Source organism: Dunckerocampus dactyliophorus, chromosome 4 (genome assembly GCF_027744805.1).
Source record: "Dunckerocampus dactyliophorus isolate RoL2022-P2 chromosome 4, RoL_Ddac_1.1, whole genome shotgun sequence".
Taxonomy (NCBI): domain Eukaryota; kingdom Metazoa; phylum Chordata; class Actinopteri; order Syngnathiformes; family Syngnathidae; genus Dunckerocampus; species Dunckerocampus dactyliophorus.
The window spans coordinates 29,888,595-29,910,953 of NC_072822.1; the positions used below are offsets into that span (position 1 = coordinate 29,888,595).

General features: G+C 46.6%; 1 protein-coding gene across 6 annotated transcripts in view; it reads left to right on the forward strand.

The window, feature by feature from the left end:
- stxbp1b (syntaxin binding protein 1b) overlaps nucleotides 1-22,359 on the forward strand; it is a 45,723-nt gene that overhangs the window by 8,649 nt on the left and 14,715 nt on the right. For all 6 annotated transcript variants that reach the window (XM_054773665.1, XM_054773662.1, XM_054773664.1 and 3 more), the window contains 4 exons: nucleotides 8,823-8,971; nucleotides 14,370-14,454; nucleotides 17,308-17,438; nucleotides 21,272-21,379. In XM_054773665.1, coding sequence (XP_054629640.1) covers nucleotides 8,823-8,971; nucleotides 14,370-14,454; nucleotides 17,308-17,438; nucleotides 21,272-21,379 — 473 coding nt within the window. The remainder of the gene's footprint in view (nucleotides 1-8,822; nucleotides 8,972-14,369; nucleotides 14,455-17,307; nucleotides 17,439-21,271; nucleotides 21,380-22,359) is intronic.

A 22,359-nucleotide genomic window follows, 5' to 3' on the forward strand; every position in this document is an offset into this window, starting at 1 on the left:
TACTTTACAAATGTCATTTATATACAAACTGAACAGTTTTGGTCCCAATGTGGACCCCTGGGGTACACCACATGTAATATTTAAACTCCCAGATATTCTCCTAGCTTTACAAATTGATTCCTGTTAGCAAGGTAGCTTTTAACCCAATTCAGGACTATTCCTCTAATTCCATACCTTTCTAATTTTGTTGTTAACATATTGTGTATCGAAGGCTTTTGTCAGATCCATAAATGCTGCAGCTGCACATCTTCTGTTATATCTTCCGTCTATAGCAGTAGTGATTTCCTCCGTGATTTCGATCAGTGTCATAGAAGTTGAAATGTTAGCTCTGTATCCATATTGACTACCTGCTAGTAATTTGTTGTTATTAATAAATTTGTCCAACCTGTTATTAAATAGCTTCTCGAAAATTTTAGATAATTGAGGTAACAAAGAAACTGGTCAATAATTTGTAAATTGATGTTTGTCTCCATTTTTGACAATTGGAACCACTTTGGCTATTTTCATTTTGCTGGGAAATTTTCCAGTCTGAAACGATAAGATACTAATATATGTTAACGGGTCTACAATCTCATTGATGACCCTCTTAATTGTTTCCATTTCAATTCCATGACAATCAGTTGATGTTTTTGCCTTAACATGTTTAACAATGACACTGATTTCCTTTTTAGTTACAACAGTGAGAAACATGGAATTGAGATTCCTATCAATAATATCATTCCATCCGTCCGTTGTGTCTTGTTTTGGAATTTCTTCTTCCAGTTTTGGTCCAATATTTACAAAATAATCATTAAACATTTCAACTACCTCCTTCATGTCATTCCTGTTAGTGTTTGCAACCATAAAATAGTGAGGGTAGTCTGCTTTCTTAATGTTGTTCTTTATAATACTATTTAAGATGCCCCAATTTGCTCTCATGTTATTTTTATTTTCGGGAGAATGAACAATAGCCCGTAAAATGTGCAGTCAATTGACGACAGCTTGTCGCATGCGAAGCCTATCTATGCCAGCGTGTGTGATCGCTCAAGTTTCAATCTCATTCCATTTTCTGGCATTTTTGTTTGAATGCTTGGCTGGCGGCATCTAGCTAGCTCGTCTTTCAGCTATAAGCGGCTCTTGTTCATGGGGTACATCAATCATCATCACAACTTAACAATCTTGCTCTCTTGCTATCATTACAATAATTATTGCTTGTCTTCGAAACACTGAACACTGTATATCGAAGTTGTGCACCAGAAACACAGAATGTGTACAGCTTTAGACAGTGAAGCTATCACAGCGGTCTCCAACAGGTAGCTCATAAGCTAGCAGTAGCTCACCAGCTGATGTTGAGTAGTTATTCAAAGAATATTTGCTTCATCTCTAAGTCTTCTATTCAAACTATTGTAATATCTGTGACTTGTGTTCCTGGGCCTTTAAGGGGCGGGGCTTGGAAAGTGGCGGTGCGACGTCACGAGTGAGAGGTGGGTGTGTTGAGAAGTGTGGGGGAAAGTTGGAGTTGTTGTGGATGTTGGCGTGGGTTGTGGCCGACAGCAGCCCTGGTGTGAATGTGAACTGTTGCAAAGTTCTCCGCTGTGAATAAAGCGATTGAAGTGCATCGGCAACGTGAGTCTCTCCTTCCCCACAACCAGGGGCATTACATTGGTGTCAGAAGTTTCGGTTTCAACCCCGCTGCACGACCGCTGTTGTGGGGGGAGCATGCCCAGTGAGTTCGGCGCTCGACCGAAGGTGAAGGAGGGAGCTGACCAGTGCGTGATTGAAATGCCTGGTGAGTTCGGCGCTCGACCGACGGTGAAAAAGGAAGACGGCGAGTGTGTAATAAGCATGCATGAGACAAAGTTCGCGGAGCACGGACTCCATGACTCCGGCGTTTCTCGCCAAAATGAGAGCGCGGCGGCCATGTTGGAGCTGCGTCAAGACGCGGAGAGGAACAAACATGGCGGCGCCCATCAGCACATGTGGGACCTTATGAAAGCACTGAAATTCTCTGGCAAAGGGAGCTGGGAAGCCTATAAGGCACAGTTTGAGCTTGTGGCTGATGCAGCAGGCTGGACTGAGAGGTTGAAGGCGGTGCTGCTGGCATTATCGTTGACAGATGACGCTGCGTCCTGCTTACTGCTGCTGGGCCCGGAAGAGAGGCTTAATTATTGCACGCTAGTGGGCGCACTGCACAGGCGTTTCGGGGTGTGTAATGTTAAAGACACCACACGCTGTGAATTCAAGCACCGTGAGCGTCAGCCAGGTGAGCAGCTTCGTTGCCTCGCCCATGACATCGAGGCCCTGGGTCGGCGCGCATATGCAGGGATGCTGGGCTCAATCCAGAGCGAGCTGATTCGTGACCAGTTCATCCAAGCACTGAGACCAGGCGAGCTGCGCCTGCATGTCCAGCTCGCCCACCCCACCACTCTGGATGAGGCCCTTGCGCTCGCCATGGAGAGGGAGATTGCAGCCAAGGGGGCGCTGCAGACGCCGTCCCACCCTGTTTCGGCTGCGATAGCGGCAGAAGGGATGGAGAAAAGGCCGCCGTGGGTGGAGGAACTGGTCTGTGCAGTAATGGCCCGTTCAGCCCAGCATGAGGAAGGGGGTGACCGACGCACGCGCCCCATGACCTGCTGGGGGTGTGGTCAACCAGGTCACCTGCTGCGCCGCTGTTGAAAGACGCGTGGGGAAACGGGAAGGGGCCCGTGTAGCCCGGATGGCACGGGCCCTTTCAGTGGTCAACCGGGAACTTCCGCCTGCAGATGTGGGGGTTGCGTGCAGGGACCAGCACACCGACGATACAGCTGTTGTGGCTGTGGGCTGGACGGAGGTGGGAGACCCCTGTCATGTCTGTGTGCAGATTGGAGATGTTGCCTGCACGGCCCTGGTGGATACTGGTTCTTCGGCCACGATAGTAAGGTCTGACGTCGTTCCAGTGGGAACCATTATAGAGCCAACCTTGACAAGGCTGAGAACAGTGACCGGGGAGACAGCCCAGATGAAAGGAAAAGGGAAGTTCAAGTTTGTCCTAGGGGGTCTCTCTAAGTCCTTTGTGGCCTGGGTGGCAGATGTGTGCGACTCATGCATATTAGGCCGGGACTTCCTGAAGGCTGCAAGTTGTGTGGTGGACCTGGGAGCTGCAGTGATTATCCTGCCAGGGGGTCAGCGTGTGAAGCTTATCAGCCCCACTCAACGGACTGCAGCAGCGTCCATTGACACCGCGGTTGCAGACATCGCGGTGCACAGTGAGACCCCATCTGATCCGCACAGGTGGGCGGTGTTATCGTTACCAGAGCAGCCGTCGTTGACAGGGGCAGAGTCCGCTCGCCTGAAGAGGTTCCGTCCCCAGAGGGGGGCGACACCAGAGCAGCCGTCGTTGACAGGGGCAGAGTCCGCTCGCCTGAAGAGGTCCCGTCCCCACAGGGGGGCGACAACAGAGCAGCCGTCGTTGACAGGGGCAGAGTCCGCTCGCCTGAAGAGGTCCCGTCGCCAGAGGGGGGCGACACCAGAGCAGCCGTTGTCGACATGGGCAGAGTCCGCTCGCCTGAAGAGGGCTTGTGCCCAGCAGGGGGCGACACCACAGCAGCTGGCGAGTAGACGGGTAGAGTTTGCTCGCCCTGAGAGGCTTGGTCCAAAGTGGGGGGCAGTGCCACCCAGCCTGCCTACTGTGGAGGACCGGATGGAGCCAATCCGATCCATCTGGGAAAAGAACTGCACTGGCCTAGATGCTGGTCAGCAAGAGCAGTTGTGGCGAGTGCTGTGGGACTTTAAAGACATTTTCGCCCTCAATGAAAATGAGGTGGGCCTCACGCACCTTGTTGAACACCATATCGACACTGGGGACGCACGTCCAGTGAAGGTGCGGCCTCGTCGCCTGCCCATGGTCCGGCAGGAGGCGGCTGATAAAGAGATCCAGGCCATGCTTGAGGCGGGGATCATCGAGCCCTCTGACAGTCCGTGGGCGTCAGGCGTTGTGATGGTCCCCAGGAAGAACAGCTCTCGGCCGCGGTTCTGTGTGGACTACAGACCGCTGAATAAAGTCACGAAGAAGGACTGTTACCTGCTTCCTCGGGTTGATGAGACGTTGGACCTGGTGTTGGGGTCCGCGTGGTTCTCATCGCTCAACCTGCGCAGTGGATACTGGCAGGTCCCCCTCACCCCTGAGTCAAGACCAAAGACCGCGTTCTGCACCATCAGGGGGCACTGGCAATTCAAGGTCATGAGTTTCGGACTTTGCAATGCACCAGGGACTTTTGAGCGGCTGATGGACACTGTGCTTGCAAATATTCCCAGGCAGCAGTGTTTAGTGTACCTGGACGATGTCCTCGTCCATGGGAGGTCCTTCCAGGCCGCACTAGATTCCCTGAGGCTAGTGTTGGGGAGGATTGCGGCGGCTGGACTGAAGCTGCATCCTGAGAAGTGCCATTTTATGCGGCGAGAGGTGGCGTTCCTGGGCCACAAGGTGGATGCAAGTGGTATCAGCACACTGGAGGAGAAAGTCAGCGCCATCAGAGACTGGCCGGCCCCGAGAGACCAAAAGCAGCTCAAGAGTTTCTTGGGCCTAGCTTCATATTACCGGAGGTTCGTGAAGGGATTTTCCTGCATCGGTGCACCCTTGTTTCGCCTCCTCCAGAACGGCCAGGCCTTCGCATGGACGCCAGACTGTCAGGAGGCGTTTTCCAACCTCAAGAGGGCCCTCACGAACGCTCCTGTCCTCACCGCTCCAGACCCAGCTTTGCCCTTTGTGCTGGACACGGACGCTAGCAATGTCGGCATGGGGGCGGTGTTATCGCAGGTGGGGCCAGAAGGTGAACAGGTGGTAGCCTACTTCAGCCGAACATTCAATAAAAGTGAGCGGCGCTACTGTGTGACCAGGCGTGAACTGTTGGCTGTTGTGCTGGCTGCACGCCACTTTAAGTACTACCTCTGTGGCGTGCCCTTCACCATCAGAACTGATCATGCAGCACTCCAGTGGTTGATGACCTTCCGAGAACCGGAAGGCCAGGTGGCGCGATGGTTAGAGGAGCTGCAATCCTTCCACTTCAGTGTGATCCATAGAGCAGGTACTCAGCATGCTAACGCTGACGGCCTTTCCCGGCGGCCGTGTGCTGTGGACGGCTGCAGCTACTGCGACCGGCGCAACGCCAGAGAAAAGGAGCTGTGCGGTGATGAAACAGCTGGTGGACCGTCATGCTGCACGCTGGAGGCAGTGGATGCTGCAGAGTGGGCGGTCAAGCAGGAAGAGGACGCCGATCTCAAACCGGTGCGACAGTGGGTCCAGAGTGGCAGGAGGCCAACTTGGGAGAGCGCGATGGGACTGTCGGTTGGCACAAAGGGCCTGTGGAGCAAGTTTGCAGTGCTGCGCATCAAAGATGGCGTGTTGCAGCGTGCTTGGAAGGAGCCAGCGACTGGGGAAGAGAGGTGGCAGGTGGTGGTGCCTGTAGCTCTCAGGGAGGCGGTGCTGAGAGCATGTCATGGAGGCACCGGGTCAGGCCATTTCGGGAGCACAAAGACCCTCAGACGGCTGCGCCAGGGATTCTACTGGGGTCAGCACCGACGAGATGTGGAGGACTTCTGCCGGCGCTGTGACCAGTGTGCAGCGTACAAGGGGCCCCAGGACCAGTCGCACGCACCACTCCAGCAGCAAGGGGTCGGGACGCCTATGGAGAGGGTAGCCGTGGACATTATGGGGCCTTTTCCTGAAACGGACAGAGGGAACAAGTATGTGCTGTGTGCAATGGACTACTTCACTAAATGGCCGGAAGCATATGCGCTGCCAGATCAGGAAGCAGAGACTGTGGCAGATGCGCTCCTGGAAGGCATGTTTAGTCGGTTTGGCACTGCGGACATCCTCCACAGTGACCAGGGCAGGAATTTCGAGTCCAGAGTGTTCGCTGCCCTGTGTGAGCGTCTGGATATGCAAAAGACTCGCACCACGCCCCTGCACCCGCAAAGTGATGGCCTAGTGGAGCGGTTTAATCGCACTATGCAGCAGCAGCTGGCCATCCTCACCTCTAACCATCAGCGTGACTGTGACCGGCACATTCCTTTAGTGTTGATGGCCTACCGTTCAGCAGTCCAGAGTTCCACAAGCTGTACTCCTGCCCTGTTGATGTTGGGCCGGGAGATCCGGACACCGGCAGAGTTGGCGTTTGGGAGGCCACCAGGCAGTGCAGAGGACCGGCCGGGACTGGAGTATGCCCGGAAGTTGCAGGATCGGCTGGAAGCGGCGCATGCCTTTGCTCGAGGTCAGCTAGAGAAGGCTGGTATGAGGCAGAAGAGGAACCATGATGTGCGCAGCAAGGGGCGTGACTTTCAGACGAGTGAGCTGGTTTGGGTTTTCACGCCCAAACGGAAAAAAGGACGTTGCCCTAAATTAGACAGTCATTGGGATGGACCGTGCAGGGTGCTAGAGCGGGTGGGGGAAGTAGTCTACAGAGTTGCAGTTCCCCCTAGAGGCAGAAGAGTTGCCCTGCACCGGGACCGGTTAGCACCTTACAGGGGCCGGGATGTTCCCCAGTTCGAGGCAGAGCCTGCTTCACCAGCTGGCTTGGGACGTGGGGTGGACTCAAGTTCACCGGGTCCCACCACAGTTGTTCTTGTTCAGCCGCTGGCGCCAAGGGGAGGCGCACAGGAGTCAAGTCAGGGCCGGCCACAGAGGCGGAGGCCGCCAAGGTTTGGGGATTTTGTTGTTGACCCCTCGGGGCGAGGGGCTTATTAAAGAGGGGGGCAGTGTAATATCTGTGACTTGTGTTCCTGGGCCTTTAAGGGGCGGGGCTTGGAAAGTGGCGGTGCGACGTCACGAGCGAGAGGTGGGTGTGTTGAGAAGTGTGGGGGAAAGTTGGAGTTGTTGTGGATGTTGGCGTGGGTTGTGGCCGACAGCAGCCCTGGTGTGAATGTGAACTGTTGCAAAGTTCTCCGCTGTGAATAAAGCGATTGAAGTGCATCGGCGACGTGAGTCTCTCCTTCCCCACAACCAGGGGCATTACACTATTATTCGTATACAGCTGTCTTGCACCGCATACATTACGAAACAAGTTTAAGATTGCAACGCGCATACTTCCACGTATTGAGAGGGGTGTGATATTTGACCACAATGTGACCACATATGTATAAAATCTAGTATGATAGCCATACAGGCAGAATGTTTGATGCAGCTCATGTGCAGGTGTACCTAATGTTGTGGCCAGTCAATGCAGGTTACTGTCTGTGTACTGCCAACTGAAAATGAACAAAATTCTTATAATGTAGGCAGCACGCCTGTTTTATGACAACATCATGGAATAAGACAAAACTACGTTTCAAGGAAAAAGGCGGTCATGCTGCCCCAACTGAGTTGCATAAGTGACTGACGCAACACAAGCCTGCACAGCGTTGTCTTGTCAAATGCACCATGTACTTTACCAAACAAGTTTACTAAGTGGCTTTAGATACCAACCGAAATAGAGGCGAGCTGAGAAAAACCTAATAAAGTGGAGGCAGTGGGCATTGAAAACAATGTAAAGTAATATATTGTATGAATGGATATTTATGCTATCAAGATACATGCAGGTATATACTGTAGCTTATTATTTACGCACATATTGACCACAATTAGTTTTAAAACAATTGAAAAGATCATAAAAATGTTTCACTGGGCTTTATTTTGATGAGCATGCACCGGAATCGCCTGTCTGCCCTGTTGGCACTTGCTTATGTGCGACCAGGTAAATGTACACGACCCCTCTTGTGTTGACTTTCACTTTGTCCCTTATTGTCGAGAAAATGAAAAATAGTCCGTAAAATGTGTTAATTGGTACCACCGTTTCACAGGCTTCTCCAACAGGTAACTCGTAAGCCAGCAGTAGCTCACCAGCTGATGCTGAGTAATTCACCAAAGAATATTTTCTATAATCTTAGTATTTTTACAAGTGTTTTAAAAAACAAAAACATGACGCGTGCATTTAATGACAAATGAGCACTCTGAGTGGAAATGTGCTTTGTAAATCAAGTACAATTTCAATGTCGGCAGTCACATAAAACACAAATAGCTCACCTCTCCTTCTTTTCGTCTAAATAGCTTTAATAGTGCTGCTAGTCGGATACACCTGTGCGATCATAACCCTGAACTTATAATTTATACTTTTATTGACACAAAGACAGATTTCTATACCAAGAATATTTCAATTGTTATTTTATTTTCTTAATTGTGTTATTTTGAACAAAAAAGTATATTATTGAACAATTGATTTCCCACGTATTCATATGACTCTAAAGCAGGCATCAAATTAAATTTAGGTTTGTGTCAAATAGTAAAAAAAATGTAGTAATTTTGTACTAGTCACATAGTAGTATTGGACTAAATACAGTCATGGAAAAAATGATTAAACCAATCTTGTTTCTTCAGTTTCTTGTTCATTTTAATGCCTGATACAACTAAAAGTACCTTTGTTTGGACGAATATAACTAAGAGTTACATTTTTTGTCAGTACAATGCTATAGCTATTCATGTAAGAACTTTAGTGATTTCGGTTATTATCAAGAAAACCATGGAAGTTGCTAGATATCAGCTCTTAAATTCAACTCTTTATATTCAAATCAAATCAAAGAGATTTGGACTTTTTAGCATAATTAGCTTAGCAAAATTTGCCATAATGAATTTGTTCTTCTGCATGTCCTGTTCAGTATAATTGTATCTTAAACGTAGTTGTGTTCAAACCTTTAATGGCACTCCTCACGTGCATGATTTACTTGTTCATTTGCAGTTCATGTCAATGTTTGAGCACAAGTTCTGGCTTAAAAATTGCAATCCAAATACGCACTAAATTGTTTGCTCTAACGTCATGTTTCCTCCTTTGGTCCAGGTCTTCTCCCTGGATAAAGTGGACGCCTTTCAGGACTTCTACAGCCCCTTCAAAGCTGACGTGAAGAACAACATGCTGGAGGGTTGTGCTGAACAGATTGCCACCCTCTGTGCCACTCTGAAAGAATATCCTGGAATCCGATACAGAGGGTGAGACCGGCGGTAGTCATGCATTTAGCTATCAGGCATCAGGTTTTTGGCAAACATTACCAATATAACGTTAACAATGACGTGCGGTCAGGGGAGGCAGGTGAGGCATGATGAAAAATACAAAAAGTAATAATATAAAATAAATGTGAATATTTGACCATTGAACTGAATTCTAAATGTATTTTCTGTGTGATTCCAATCGTTTTCAACATTTTCTTGATTAAAAATCACGGCATTTGCAGATTTCCTTATCAAATAAAAATACACTGGTCTATTGCATGGGACGGCAAGACCTCACAGCACATTGTTGGGGCAGCCCTCCCCTCACTGCAAGACATTTACAAATCTAGAGTCCTACGAAGGACACACAACGTCATCAAGGACAGCACACATCCCGAAAAAAACGGCATCCATTCATCTCGGGAGATGATGGTGTAGCGCAATCATGTACAGTTACATCTTCTAGAGTGGCTGTACAACCCAACCCTAGATGGCAGTCTTTGGAGCACTTGTTGCACACAAAGGAAGTTGGCGCTAAGGTAGCGACTGGCCTTGCTTTCCTCTTTGCTCTCTTGTCTGCTTGCTGGTTGTTTCTGTTGTTCTCTGCCCTCCTGACTCCGTCGGTGACTGCAGCCCTCCAGAGCACACGATTGTCTGCTGTGCCTTCCCACGAGTTGGGGTCGATGCCGGCCTGCTTCATGTCACGCTTGCAGACGTCTTTGAACCGGAGCTGCGGCCTTCCAGTTGGGCGAGCCCCCTCACGCAGTTCCCCATACAAAATGTTCTGGGGAAGCAGCCAGCAGCCATACGACGAACGTGGCCGAGTCACCTCAAGCGCCTCCCACTAAGAAGGGCAAACATGCTTGGGGTGCCAGCATGCTGGAGAACTTCGGCATTGGTTACCCTGTCCTGCCATCTGATATTCAAGAGTCGTCTGAGGCAGTGTAAGTGGAAGCTGTTTAGCCGTTTTTCCTGCCCAGAATGTGTGGTCCAGGATTCGCAGCCGTACAAGAGAGTGCTGAGGACGCAAGCCTGGTACACTTTCAGCTTGGTGTTCACAATCAACAGACTGTTGTTCCACACACGCTTGTTCAGCTTGGCCATGGTGGCTGCGGCCTTCCCGATACTTGTGCTGATCTCGGTGTCCAGAGAAAGGGAACTGGAGATTGTCGAACCGAGGTAGGTGAATGAGTCTACCACCTCAAGGTGCGTACCATCGATGGAGATGTCTGGTGGGGTGGGGGTGTCTTGTGCTAAGATGTTTGTTTTCTTTAGACTGATAGTCAGGCCAAACTCCTTGCAGGCATAAGACAGGCGGTCCACTAGCTCCTGCTGTCCAGCTTCTGTGTGAGATGTCAGTGCTGCATTGTCTGCGAACAGTAAGTCACGGATCAGAGCTTCCCGGACTTTGGTCTTAGCACACAGACGACCGATGTTATAGAGCTTTCCATCAGCCCTGGTGTGGATATAGATGCCTTCCGTACAGTCGCTAAAGACATACTGTAGCAGCATGGAGAAGAAGATCCCAAAGAGGGTTGGGGTGAGGACGCACCCTTGTTTTATGCCGCTGCTCACAGGAAAGGAGGCAGATGTACCGCCATTAAAGCAGACTGTGCTGTGCATGTCCTCATGAAAGGACATGACCATCTGGAGCAGTTTTGGGGGGCAACCTATCTTCCGCAGGAGGCTATAGAGTCCGCTTCTGCTGACCAGGTCGAAGGCCTTTGTCAGGTCTATGAAGGCAATGTACAGGGGCTTCTGCTGCTCACGGCACTACTCCTGCAGCTGACATAAAGAGAAGATCATATCCACTGTAGATCGCCCAGCCCTGAAGCCACACTAGGACTCTGGGTACACTCGAGAGGCGAGACTCTGCAAGCGTGACAGGACGACGCGGGCATAGACCTTGCCCACAATGCTAAGGAGAGAGATGCCGCAGTAGTTGTTGCAGTCACTGCGCTCCCCCTTGTTCTTATAGAGAGTAATGATGTTGGCATCGCACATATCTTGGGGGACGTAGCCTTTCTCCCAGCACAGGCACAGGAGGTTATGAAGATGTTGCAGTAGGACCGGCTTGCCACTCTTCAGGACTTCTGGGGGAATACCGTCTTTTCCAGGAGCCTTCCCACAGGCGAGGCGGTCGATGGCTTTGCCGAGTTCTTCCATTGTAGGCAGGGTGTCTAACTCCTCCATGACTGTGAGGTCGGGTAGGGCATCCAAGGCAGTGTCTGTCACAACATTCTTTGGGGCGTACAGCTCCAGGTAGTGTTCCACCCAACGTTCGAGCTGCTTGCGCTGGTCTGAGATGACTTCACCTGTCTTGGTCTTCAGCGGTGCGGTCATGGTAGCAGTGGGGCCAATTGCTGTCTTGATACCGTCTCGTACATGCCTCTTGCGTTTCCTGTGTCAGCAGATGTCTGAATCCCACTGCTCAAGTTCAGCCAGTATTCGTTTGCACAGCGGCGAGCAGTCTGCTGGAACTTGCTTTTTGCAGCTTTGAGAGTGTTGCATGTGCTGGGGCAGGGATTCTGCTTGTACGCCAGCAGGGCGTTTCTCTTGGCTTCTGCGACTGGTTACATCTCATCCCAGTGGGCTCCGAACCAATCTGCGTTTCAACGTTCCTTCCTCCCAAATGCTGTGATAGCTGAGGTGCGGGTGGCATCACAGAGGTGGCACCATTTACTCTCAATGTTGGTATCATTTGGGGCTAAGGTAGCCATCTTCTCCTTGAGGACTTCCTTGAAATGCTGGGGTCTTTTGGGGTCACTGACGCTGCAGGTGTTGATGCGTGGTGGGCCCTTTGTTTTGGCATTGTGTATCTTCTTCACTGCCAGCCTCACTCTGCTACCGACAAGGGAGTGGTCTGTGTCGCAGTCTGCGCTGTGGAAACTACGAGTGTGAAGGACGCTTCTCAGGTCTGCACATCTGGTGATGACTAAGTCAAGCTGGTGCCAGTATTTCGACCGAGGACGTCTCCAAGAGACTTTGTGGCAATCCTTACCCTCAAAGTAGGTGTTGGTCACGCACAGGTCACGACGACAGCACAGTTCCAGCAGCCTCTGTACATTCTCGTTCATCATGCCTATGCCCTGTTGGCCTAGGCAGGAGGGCCATGTGTTGCAGTCGGCTCCCACTCTAGCATTGAAGTCTTCGAGGAGGTATAATCCTTCTGTACTAGGTGTCTTGCATATTGCATCATCTAGTGCCTCATAGAACTGGTCCTTGGCCTCTGAAGTGGAGCAGAGTGACGGTGCATAGATGCTGAGGAGATTGGCGAAGCTTGCTGCTTTTGACAGTCTCAGGGCAAGTATTCTCTCAGATTCGCCAGTTGGTGGTTCAATGGCCGCAACCAGCGAAGCCCACACCGTGTTGCCTAGGGCTGTCCTGTGCAAGCCCTGCCAATAGAAGGTGTAGTTGGCCTCCCTGATGGAACTGCTGTGAGCCAGGCGGGTCTCCTGCAAGCAGGCGATATCAATGTTAAGTCTTGACAGTTTCTTGTCGATAACTGCAGTCTTGCGTCCATCGTCGATTAATTGGAGGTCGTCGGTGAGTCCAGGGCACATGGTCCGGACATTCCAGCTTGCAAGTTGAAGAGCTGGAGTCTTCTTACTTTCTTTTTTGCCTGGTGCGAGGCTTTACAGCTTGCTTGTCAAGGTGTTCAATCTCTAAGCTCTACACACCCAGTAGAGCAGGCGAGCTGTGGCGGGACAGCACCCTTACTGGCTGGGGCTGCCAGCTTGAGGCGGGCGGGAGCTGTCCAATGAGACGTGATGATCTCTCCCACTGTCGGAAGTGACCCCAGGCGCTCGTTTCCTACGCCAATCGGAGAGAGCTCTTAACCGGTAACTGCCGCTTCCCGTGTTGTGCCGATATCTTGCGACATCGCTGGAGTGGCCTCTCCAGTGCGCTACGAGCCTGGGCGGGAAATATGGAGAACCTGAGTTGCCCAGACAACAAGCTCCCCCTCTCGGCATTGCTGGTAGGACCCAACGGAAAGGACAAGCCGATACAGTTGGTACCAGCACAGCTGCAGGAGTTGCCGGAAGGTGGCGCAGAACGCCGACCAACCGCCTTAGGGGCTCCACTCCGAATTTTGTAGGGTTTACTCCGTAGCCTTTTCCTCTACCAAGGATGCCCACAAGGCAGTGGGACCATTTACCCATGGTTTGGGGTGCTAGATGGCCGCTGATGGCTCTCCTGAGCCGGCGCGCTTTGATAGATTTTGTATTTAGTTCTACTGGGTGTCTCGCCACCCTCCTCACGAGTCCTCTTGTGAGGACAGGTGAGGGAGCCGGTTTAGTCGCCGACAACCCGACCCTGAGGCAGGTGGTACTGGGTTACAGGGTACCAGTAGCAGACCGAAGCTAAGGCCGAAGCTGAAGCTAAGGCCTGACCTGACCTGGCCTGAAGCACACATCCACAACACTCATTATTCACACTCCCACCATCAGGCAGACGCTACAGGAGTTTGAAGTCCAGGACCACAAGACTGGCAAACAGCTTTTACCCATCAGGCCATCAGGCTTCTCAACGAAGCACTCACACACGCCGCACGCAACACACGCACACACTCATAGCACTTTATTTATTTATTTATTCATTCATTCATTCATTGGTATTCATGTCTCTTCTGTTGGTGTTTCTTAATTTATTGGTATTTATGTTTCTTCTGCTCTTATTCATTTTCTTGTGTTTTCTTTCTTTTTTGGGAGAATGAACAGAACAAGAATTTCATTGCATAGCAGAACTACCTGTTTTACTGTGCATATGACAATAAAACTCTTGAATCTTGAATCTTGAATGAAATTTGAGATGGGATGAGGTGAGGCTTCAAAGTCACATTTACACTATGAGCTCACATGTAAATCCTCATCTTCCTCGATGTCAGTAGCACTTAGAAACAATTTGTCTTTGGTTGATAAACGTCAGCTTGTTAGCTTTTGGAGTTATTTCAGATAGTTAACATTTACTTTTGGTGTGACTTTTTTAGGCCATTTAGCAAAAAAAAATAAAAAATCCCAGAATGCTAAAGAGGCTAAATTGTTTTCACCTTTGTTTTCGCACCATTTTCTCATAAATTGCAGGTGTGAAGCAGATAGTCCTAATTAGCATAAATTAGAGCCCTCCAATTGCTTTACAAGGCATAACAGTGGAGTGTGGCATGTATACGACAATGCAACGATTGCTGGCCAGCAGCCAAACCCCTCACCCTGGCCCCTTTGCCTCAATGATTTTTTTTACATTACAAATAAAATTAGCCAAAAAGAATACATTTCTTCTAAAACATAAAAGCAAGCATTTACATTGTTTGATAATTATATGGAATGCCCATGCATTTTTATGTGTCCAAAGCTAACGGTAATAAAGATAATTTAGACAATATTTTTGTGTTATCCAGGGAGTACAAAGACTGTGCTGTTCTGGCCCAGATGCTGCAGGACAAGCTGGATGGATACAAGGCTGATGACCCCAATATGGGAGAGGTGGGAGATGTTGATGAACAAACTGACTGCTTCTCTTAATCATTTTTACACAACTTTTCCATAACAATATGTGTGTGGTATTGTATGAGAAAAACAAAACAGGCTAGGTCCCCCCTTACGAACATCCGACTTGCGAACATCCTGACTGGTCTATATTTTCATGTATTTTGCCTTGTAGGACCTCCATATTTATACTGCTACATGCTTGACCAGTAGACGGCACTGTGACACTGCTAATGGGACCAACAGGTAGAGGAAGACGGTGGGGAGAGAGCGTAAAGGAGAAATGCAAAGCTAAATTGTAGCTGTACAATGCAACCTGGACAGAGCATGTGATTAAAGTTTATGAAGAGTTAATAGGCCTGCTTAATTCTACACCACCCACAGAACACTACCTCTTTTAGAGGCGACCATTTGTCCTTTTTTTCAATAACTCCTCCTCCTCCTCCACAACGACGTATGCTCGACCACTCCTCATCATTACGTATTATTCTATCATTTTTATTATTGTTTTTTTCATTAATTATCCTCGTTTAATATTACAACTACAGTACATCCAAACTCATATTTACATACATACGCATACATGTATATATGTATACACGTACATGTAGTACCTATATCATTGGTAATATTACCTTTTGTTGGACTTACGAACAAATCGACTTGCGAACGGTCGTCTGGAACCAATTGTGTTCGTAAGTTGGGGACCTAGTGTAAAAGGAAAACTGTGAGAGTGACCAAGTGAACGTGTGTCACATGACAAAAATGCTATACGATGTACAGCACCTTGAGGAGGCATTTATCAACATGGCGGCTGTGCTGTCAAGGTTGTCTAGAGATGATGGCAGATATGCCATGTTTCTAGTCAAACTAATGGTGACTAGGGTGTTCCGATGGCAAACTCATAAGACAACGGTGTGTAAAAAAAATAAAAATAAAAAAATAAAACAGGAACAAATGGAGCACAATGGAGCAAAGACAACAAAACAGAAAAGTAACAAACTAACCAAAAATCAACTAAAGGGACAGCTGGGCTGAGACCACAAGCAGGATAAATTGCTACAACTAAGGCCCTTTCAACACAGGAACGCTCCTGAGATTTGGGGGTTTTTTGGCAGGTTTAAAAAAATTTGCGTCCACACGTAAATAGATGCATCCTGATCGTCTAGCTGCAACCACGTGTCACACCAAACCATAGAAGAAGAAAGAATGCATGCACATAAGTACGTCGTCTGCCACTTTTCAGGCTCATCTAGTCGTACGAGAAGTGGAATTACTTCTGAGTCATTATGGAGAATAAGGCAACAAAATATCAGGAGCATGTCAACTGGGGTGGGTCATGTCCGTCGAAATATTCAGGTATTATGTTAGCTTGTCGTCAAAGTTCACTTACGGTAACGTGACGGGGTGGCGGTGGGGCGCTGACGTTACATTCAAAATCCATCCATTTTCTACGGGTATGCTGGAGCCTATCCCAGCTGGCTTTGGGTGAGAGTCGGAGTACACCCTGGACCATATTCAAAATATTAAAAAAAAAATTAAAATCTGAAAATACCGGCTTTTCGTTTTCGTGTACGTTTCAGGACAACCAGAATGCCGTTTCCATGTGGATGAAAGGCTGAAACGATTACAAAAAGGTTAGCGTGTTGTTCGCTTAACGGCACAAAACACCCTTGTTAGCAGCTTGCTAACATATGGAAGCAGGAAGGGTTTCAGTGAAGGTGAAAGTCATCTTAAATGCTCATTTATTTCATTAGTCATTTAAATGCATTTAGAATTATTGCCTGCATGTTAAACTATAATTATAAAACTATCAAAATGTGTTTTGTGTTAACATTTTTGAGACTTGTGGCATAACTGTAGCAATGAACTACAGAGCCAGCCACTGATGACTCTGTAGCACTGATCTGTATTATATATCTGGATAGCTCATTGGCGATGACTTGTGAAGCCACACGGCCGCCATATTGCCACTCGCAAGAAACACTTCTCAGACAAGCTTTTGCATTTGTGGTGAACTTCTTTTATTAATTCAGATTGGACACAAATGTTGCCTTAAGATGCCTGCATGTGCAGCTATTAACTGCACAAATCGCCAGTTCAAAGGCTGTGGACGAACATTTCACCTGTAAGTATGATTGAAATGTAGATTTATGATTGATAGTTTAAGGGTTTTGCACTGTCGATCTCTCAGATATTTTCGATCGTGTAAAATTCCTCTGATTAAATGTATGTCCAGAATTGATACGTTTATATAGCTGAGAGATTTATATCTGAGAGATTGACAGTGCAAAACCCTTAAACTATCAATCATAAATCTACATTTCAATCATACTTACAGGTGAAATGTTCGTCCACAGCCTTTGAACTGGCGATTTGTGCAGTTAACAAGGTCATTTTCTGATAAAAATACATTAAGAACACATTTGGACTGACGCAGTGTATTAATAACACGACATACACCATATTGTACACTAATCAGAAAATGTATGCAAACCAGTGCAAAATTTTTGTGCCAATTTTCAAAGTTAACTGAAAAACATGCTAACCAGGCGTACGCTAACTGAGGTTCCACTGCGTTGCCTCATGGGTCAACTTGGTGGCTGTTGGTAATAGCTACAAGCTAATTTCAGTGGTAAAAAGAATGTGTGGACGGTGGACTTCTTTTGTCCTCTTATCAGGCTTTGCAGTGCAGGAATGGCAACCAGTCCATTGAAGGCTTTAACTTTGTGTGTGGGCCTCAATTTTTCACCATTGACTTGTGGCAATAGTTCTTGCAATTGCTCAACAGCATATTTACATACTTTTTGTAGTCACTGTATAATTCCTACATTTTGTTGATTCCTTCAGGGCCCAGATAAATGCCGCAGTCAACTCATCATCCTGGACCGAGGATTTGATCCCGTATCACCTCTTCTACATGAGCTCACACTGCAGGCAATGGCCTATGACCTGCTAGACGTTGAGAATGATGTCTACAAGTATATAGACACACACACACACACACGCACGCACACACCATTCATTCAGCAAGACAGGGGCTGAGGCCAACCTTCATTTTCAATCCACTTTAATGTTACTTTCTCCCACCAGAAACTCTTTGCAGTCTCTTTCTCAGGGACTCTCGCTCATTTTCCCTCTACCCCCACTAGTGCCCCTGTTAGTTTTTTAATGTTTGTCAATGTTACTCTTTTGTGTTACCAGTAGGGCTGTCAAATGATTACATTTTTTAATCAGATTAATCAGTTTCAAAATGAATTAATTAATCACCATTAGCAACTATGTCGAAAATATGCACATTTTTACTGTATAAATTCATAGAAAGATAACTGGCGGGACAGGATTATATACGTTTGTATGTATTAACAGCTCCAAATGAACTGAATATGTCAGTCACGCTAAAAGATGCCACACAAGTCTAAAAATGTATTTGTCTAACACTAGTCTCTTTAATAGTAACGGAACATTTGAATCCGACTTTAAACTGGGTTATTATGAGCAATAAGGGGGTGCTTTCAAAGACATCACGTAATTTACTTGTTTTCAGTGTATTTTCCAGCATACTTAAATGTAGCAAACTGTACATCCGAATTAACAGTTACGAAGTTTTTCTTTATCTTCTTGTTTATTTACACGCATTATAAAGCCAAGATTTTGTGATGTTTGGCGTGTCCCTGAATGCATCTTGCGTTCTTTTAATGACAATGAGGAAGTGTCGTTGCCATGACGAACGGACGTGTGTGAGTTGGAGATACATTCAGTATATGGTGTTGGAATTGTACTGCTGTTGATGTGTTCAGGTTATAAAAGAGCGTCAGACTCTGTGTGACTGTGCGGGGATGAACTCCATCTGCCGTCATGGGAGTTTCTCACACTTTGCAAATCTTCAGACAGCGGTGGATGATTCAGAGAGCCGTGATCTTGCGAAAATCCTTATGCCTCTTTTGCTTCCAATGCACTATGAGGTTGGTGACATTAAACATCCCCGGTTCTGTGCCACCATGGCAAGTTTGCATGGCAAGTTTTGGACTCATCTCCAATGTCTTTTTCGGACACGGCCAAAATCACTCCGACTCCTTGCTAACCCGCAAGCACACGCTGTTGTTGTGATCACGTGGGCGCTGCATAGAAGTGCTGCGGCGGAGGCTGGAATGGACTGCTTGTGTTGGAGTGTCAGTATTGCGGATACAGGCCGATATAATCCGATACTTGTTTTTAGCTGGTATCGAACCGATACCCCTAGCAATCACTGCATAAAAGCCGTGTGTTGTGTTGTTTACTGGAGTGCATGGATATACAGTCAAACTTGTCTATAGCGGCCACTAGAGGGAGACTGCAAAAGTGGCCGCTATAGACAGGTGGCCTCTATAGACAGGTTGGCGTCCAGTTTGAATGTTGACCAGTAGAGGAAAAAGAAAAAAAGGGGGGGGGGGGGGGGGGAAATAATGTTGACCAGTAGAGGGCACTGTGGGACTGCGGATAAAAGTTATACAGCACTACTAGGCTTGTTATTATCCACGACCCACAGAACAAAGCTGTGCTAGTAATGTCTTACACTTGTTTTTAATATTTTACTTTTTATACGGCAGAGTGTCATTACAGCTTTAATTCATCAGGAAGTGACGGGAAGTGACGGTGGGCATCCCGAGCAGGAGAGCTAGGCTCAGTGCTAGCTGTGAGTTTCGAGAGAGTTGGGAAGTGTGTTTATGTTGGCGTGGATGTAAAGTCATGCAGTGTCATTAAAGTGCATCGGCGACGTGAGTCTCTCCTTCCCCACAACAAGCGGCATTACAGTATTGACACACATTGTGCACATTGTCTCACACCAGGAAATAAACGGTGTCACTTGTTACAGGCATTGGCTGGACAGCTATGTAGTGGGGCTTGTTTAACCTTTGCCTTGTGGGCAAGCAGGAAGGAGAGACGATGCTGAGAGATGTGTGTGTGTTCTGAGCTGCTGTCTGGTGGCCGCGTTCAATAAATAAAGTTGGCAGAAGCAACAGGAGAAGTTTCCTTCTTTGCTTCGGAGCTGAATAACACTGACAAGTTAACAGACTAGTAGCGAACGGAAAAGAAGACGGTTTTGTTTGTGTCGAATACAGAAGATGAGGACTTTGATGGATTTGTGGATGAGGATTGATGAAAAATAACGTGAGTACATTCTAAAATACTTCAATTAAGTACAACCAAACTCAGTTTTGCTCCCGCTGCTGATGCATGCTAGCGTATGTTTTTTTTTTTTTTGTAGCGTCGCTGGGAGCACGTCCTGTTCCCAGCCTAATTTGCGGTAATGTTTTGGTGCAAATGCTCTTAAAGTTAAATGTTTGACCAGGAAATAACAAGCTCAAAAGAAGACGGCTTTTTTATGTGGAACAACTGACAGTTTGTGTGGATCTTGTGAATGATTGTGACTGAGCTAGGACTCAGTAATTAAAGTCTACACACGACGGCTTCATTGATTGAAAAACAAAACTTCTTCGTGCATGAAGCTTCTACTTGAGTCGGTAATTTGGCCGCTATATGCAGTCAGATATTGACCAAGGGAGACAAAATGGGTGGCCGCTGGCCACGTTGGACAGGTGACTGCTATACACAGGGTCTATAACATGTAAATTTGCTGCGGGGGATTTTTCAGTGGCCGCTATAGGCAGGTGGCCGTTCTATAAAGGTGGCCGCTAAGACAGGTTTGACTGTACTAGCCTTTCCTTGCCTACCCTGCGTGACACAGCATACACAAGCACACCAGAAAAAACAACACTGGGGGATGCTACTGTTCTGTGAAACTAGGCGGCGTCATCGAGTTGTGCTAACTAGCACTTCTTTAAAAGCGTATAACAATGAAAAAGTGTTTATAGTTTTAAAGGTGACCCCTCTTGGAATCTTTCACCTGATCTTTTCGCTAAATAATGCTAAATTAGTGTATCTTGTCATTTAATATACATGTTTTACACTACAACATGTCGTGTAAATATACGTGTCTTCCATTACAAACCATTCAACTGTGAAGTGTATGATTTATTAGGTTATGATATTCATGTGAACATGTGTAAAATGTACTGACAGTGTATAGCATTATGTATAACTCATTATGGCGACCTACACATGACTTTGATAGCTGCATATTCATGTGAAATATACTAAAATACACACTATTCAAGGGACAGGGTGCTTGTTATTACACCACCACTAACTGCGATGGTTTTCTGGAAAGATCCAGATGCAAGAAAATGAAGTGTTGCAATTTTTCCACAGGAGATGCGGCTTGGCATCTTTTTGTGATGAGCTCCAAATCAGCCCTTTAGTCATTCCAGCAGCTCAAAAAATGGCATTGCTGATAGATACATCTCTACTATTTTTATTTCTGACACTTCAAATATGTTGACACAGGCACGGAAGATTCTCTCTCTTGTATCATTACACATACTGTATGCCTCTTCTCACCGCATTGACTGCAACCATCTGTGCGGAACGCTGTGCCAATTTTCAGTGGTGTGAAAAAGTGTTTTTGCACACAGGGCCTGTAGGCTTCGAACTTTTCTCTGCCTTAATAATCATAAACTTTCATTTACAAACTGCATTTTGTGTTCAGTTGTGTTGTCATTGACTAATTTGTTTGATGATCTGATATTAAGTGACAAAAAAAAGAAACCAGGAAGGGGGCAAAACACTTTTCCACACCACTTTATGTCACATTCAACAGGCCTTTAAATCATTAAAACCCATTTCAGTTTTTCATTTGTTTTGCTTGGGTAAAATATATAAGATAATAATACATGCACAACGTTATTCTTGCTTTTTACTGAATCTGTGCCAGGTTTGAGACCAGTGGGATGGGGGAGACCAGGACAAAAGAGGTATTGCTGGATGAGGATGATGATCTGTGGTTGACTCTGAGACATAAACACATTGCTGAAGTTTCAACGTGAGTGGATTGTTTTCTCCCACATGTTCACGTGTGTTTTTTACAATAGTTACAATACAACCTGTTAACGTGTTTTTCAATTAACGTTGAAAATTTAGGCCGACATTTTGCCTTGGTTTGCATCCATTTTCCAGTTATTGGCACTTAAAACGTCTTTGCTAGCATCCTATTAGCTTGCCAAAACAGTCGCTAGTCCCTAGCCACTTCGCGAACGTTGTGTATAGCATTTTTTCAAAAATTAATCAATAAATGATCACTGTTTTGTGGTTGACTATGACCTATTATTAGTCATAAAATGTCCATAAATAAGCAAATGTTATGTTTTCTTTTCCCAAATTAAGCATTTCCAAGCATAGTGGCTAAATTAACTAAAATACAAATTCAGCATAAGACATTAAAATGCGCTGATAAATTCTGGTACTTGCAACTTTCTTTGGCTACATTTGGGGTTATTTTGCAGCCAAGATCAAAAGAAAAGCAAAGACTCGAGCTGAGAAACACTAATAAACTAAAGAAATAACTCCACCAAAGTTGTATCCGTGATGATCTCACTGCCACATCGTGTCTTTGATAACAGTCAGGTCTGCAATGAAGGTAAAGGGAACCTTAAATGTTCATTTGTCCCCGTCATTCATCCTTTATATACATTTAGAATTGTTTTCTGCATGTAAAACTATAATTGTAAAACGATAAAAATGTGTTTTTTGTTAACATTTTTGGCTTTCTAGAACAGATCAATTGGATTTGCATTTTTTTATGGGAAAAATGGATTTGTTTAGAGTAGGTTTTGGTTAGTCGGACCTTCTCGAATGGATTCATGACGCTAATCAAGGCTCCACTGTATTTTACAAAAAAGAAACAAAAGCAACGACTCCCTCAACTTGAGTACGAGGAACATTTGCACAGTATATAAATAGTTTTATTTTTCATTCATTTTATTTCTCAACAGGCCTATTGTGACCTGATTGATGTTGTTTTTG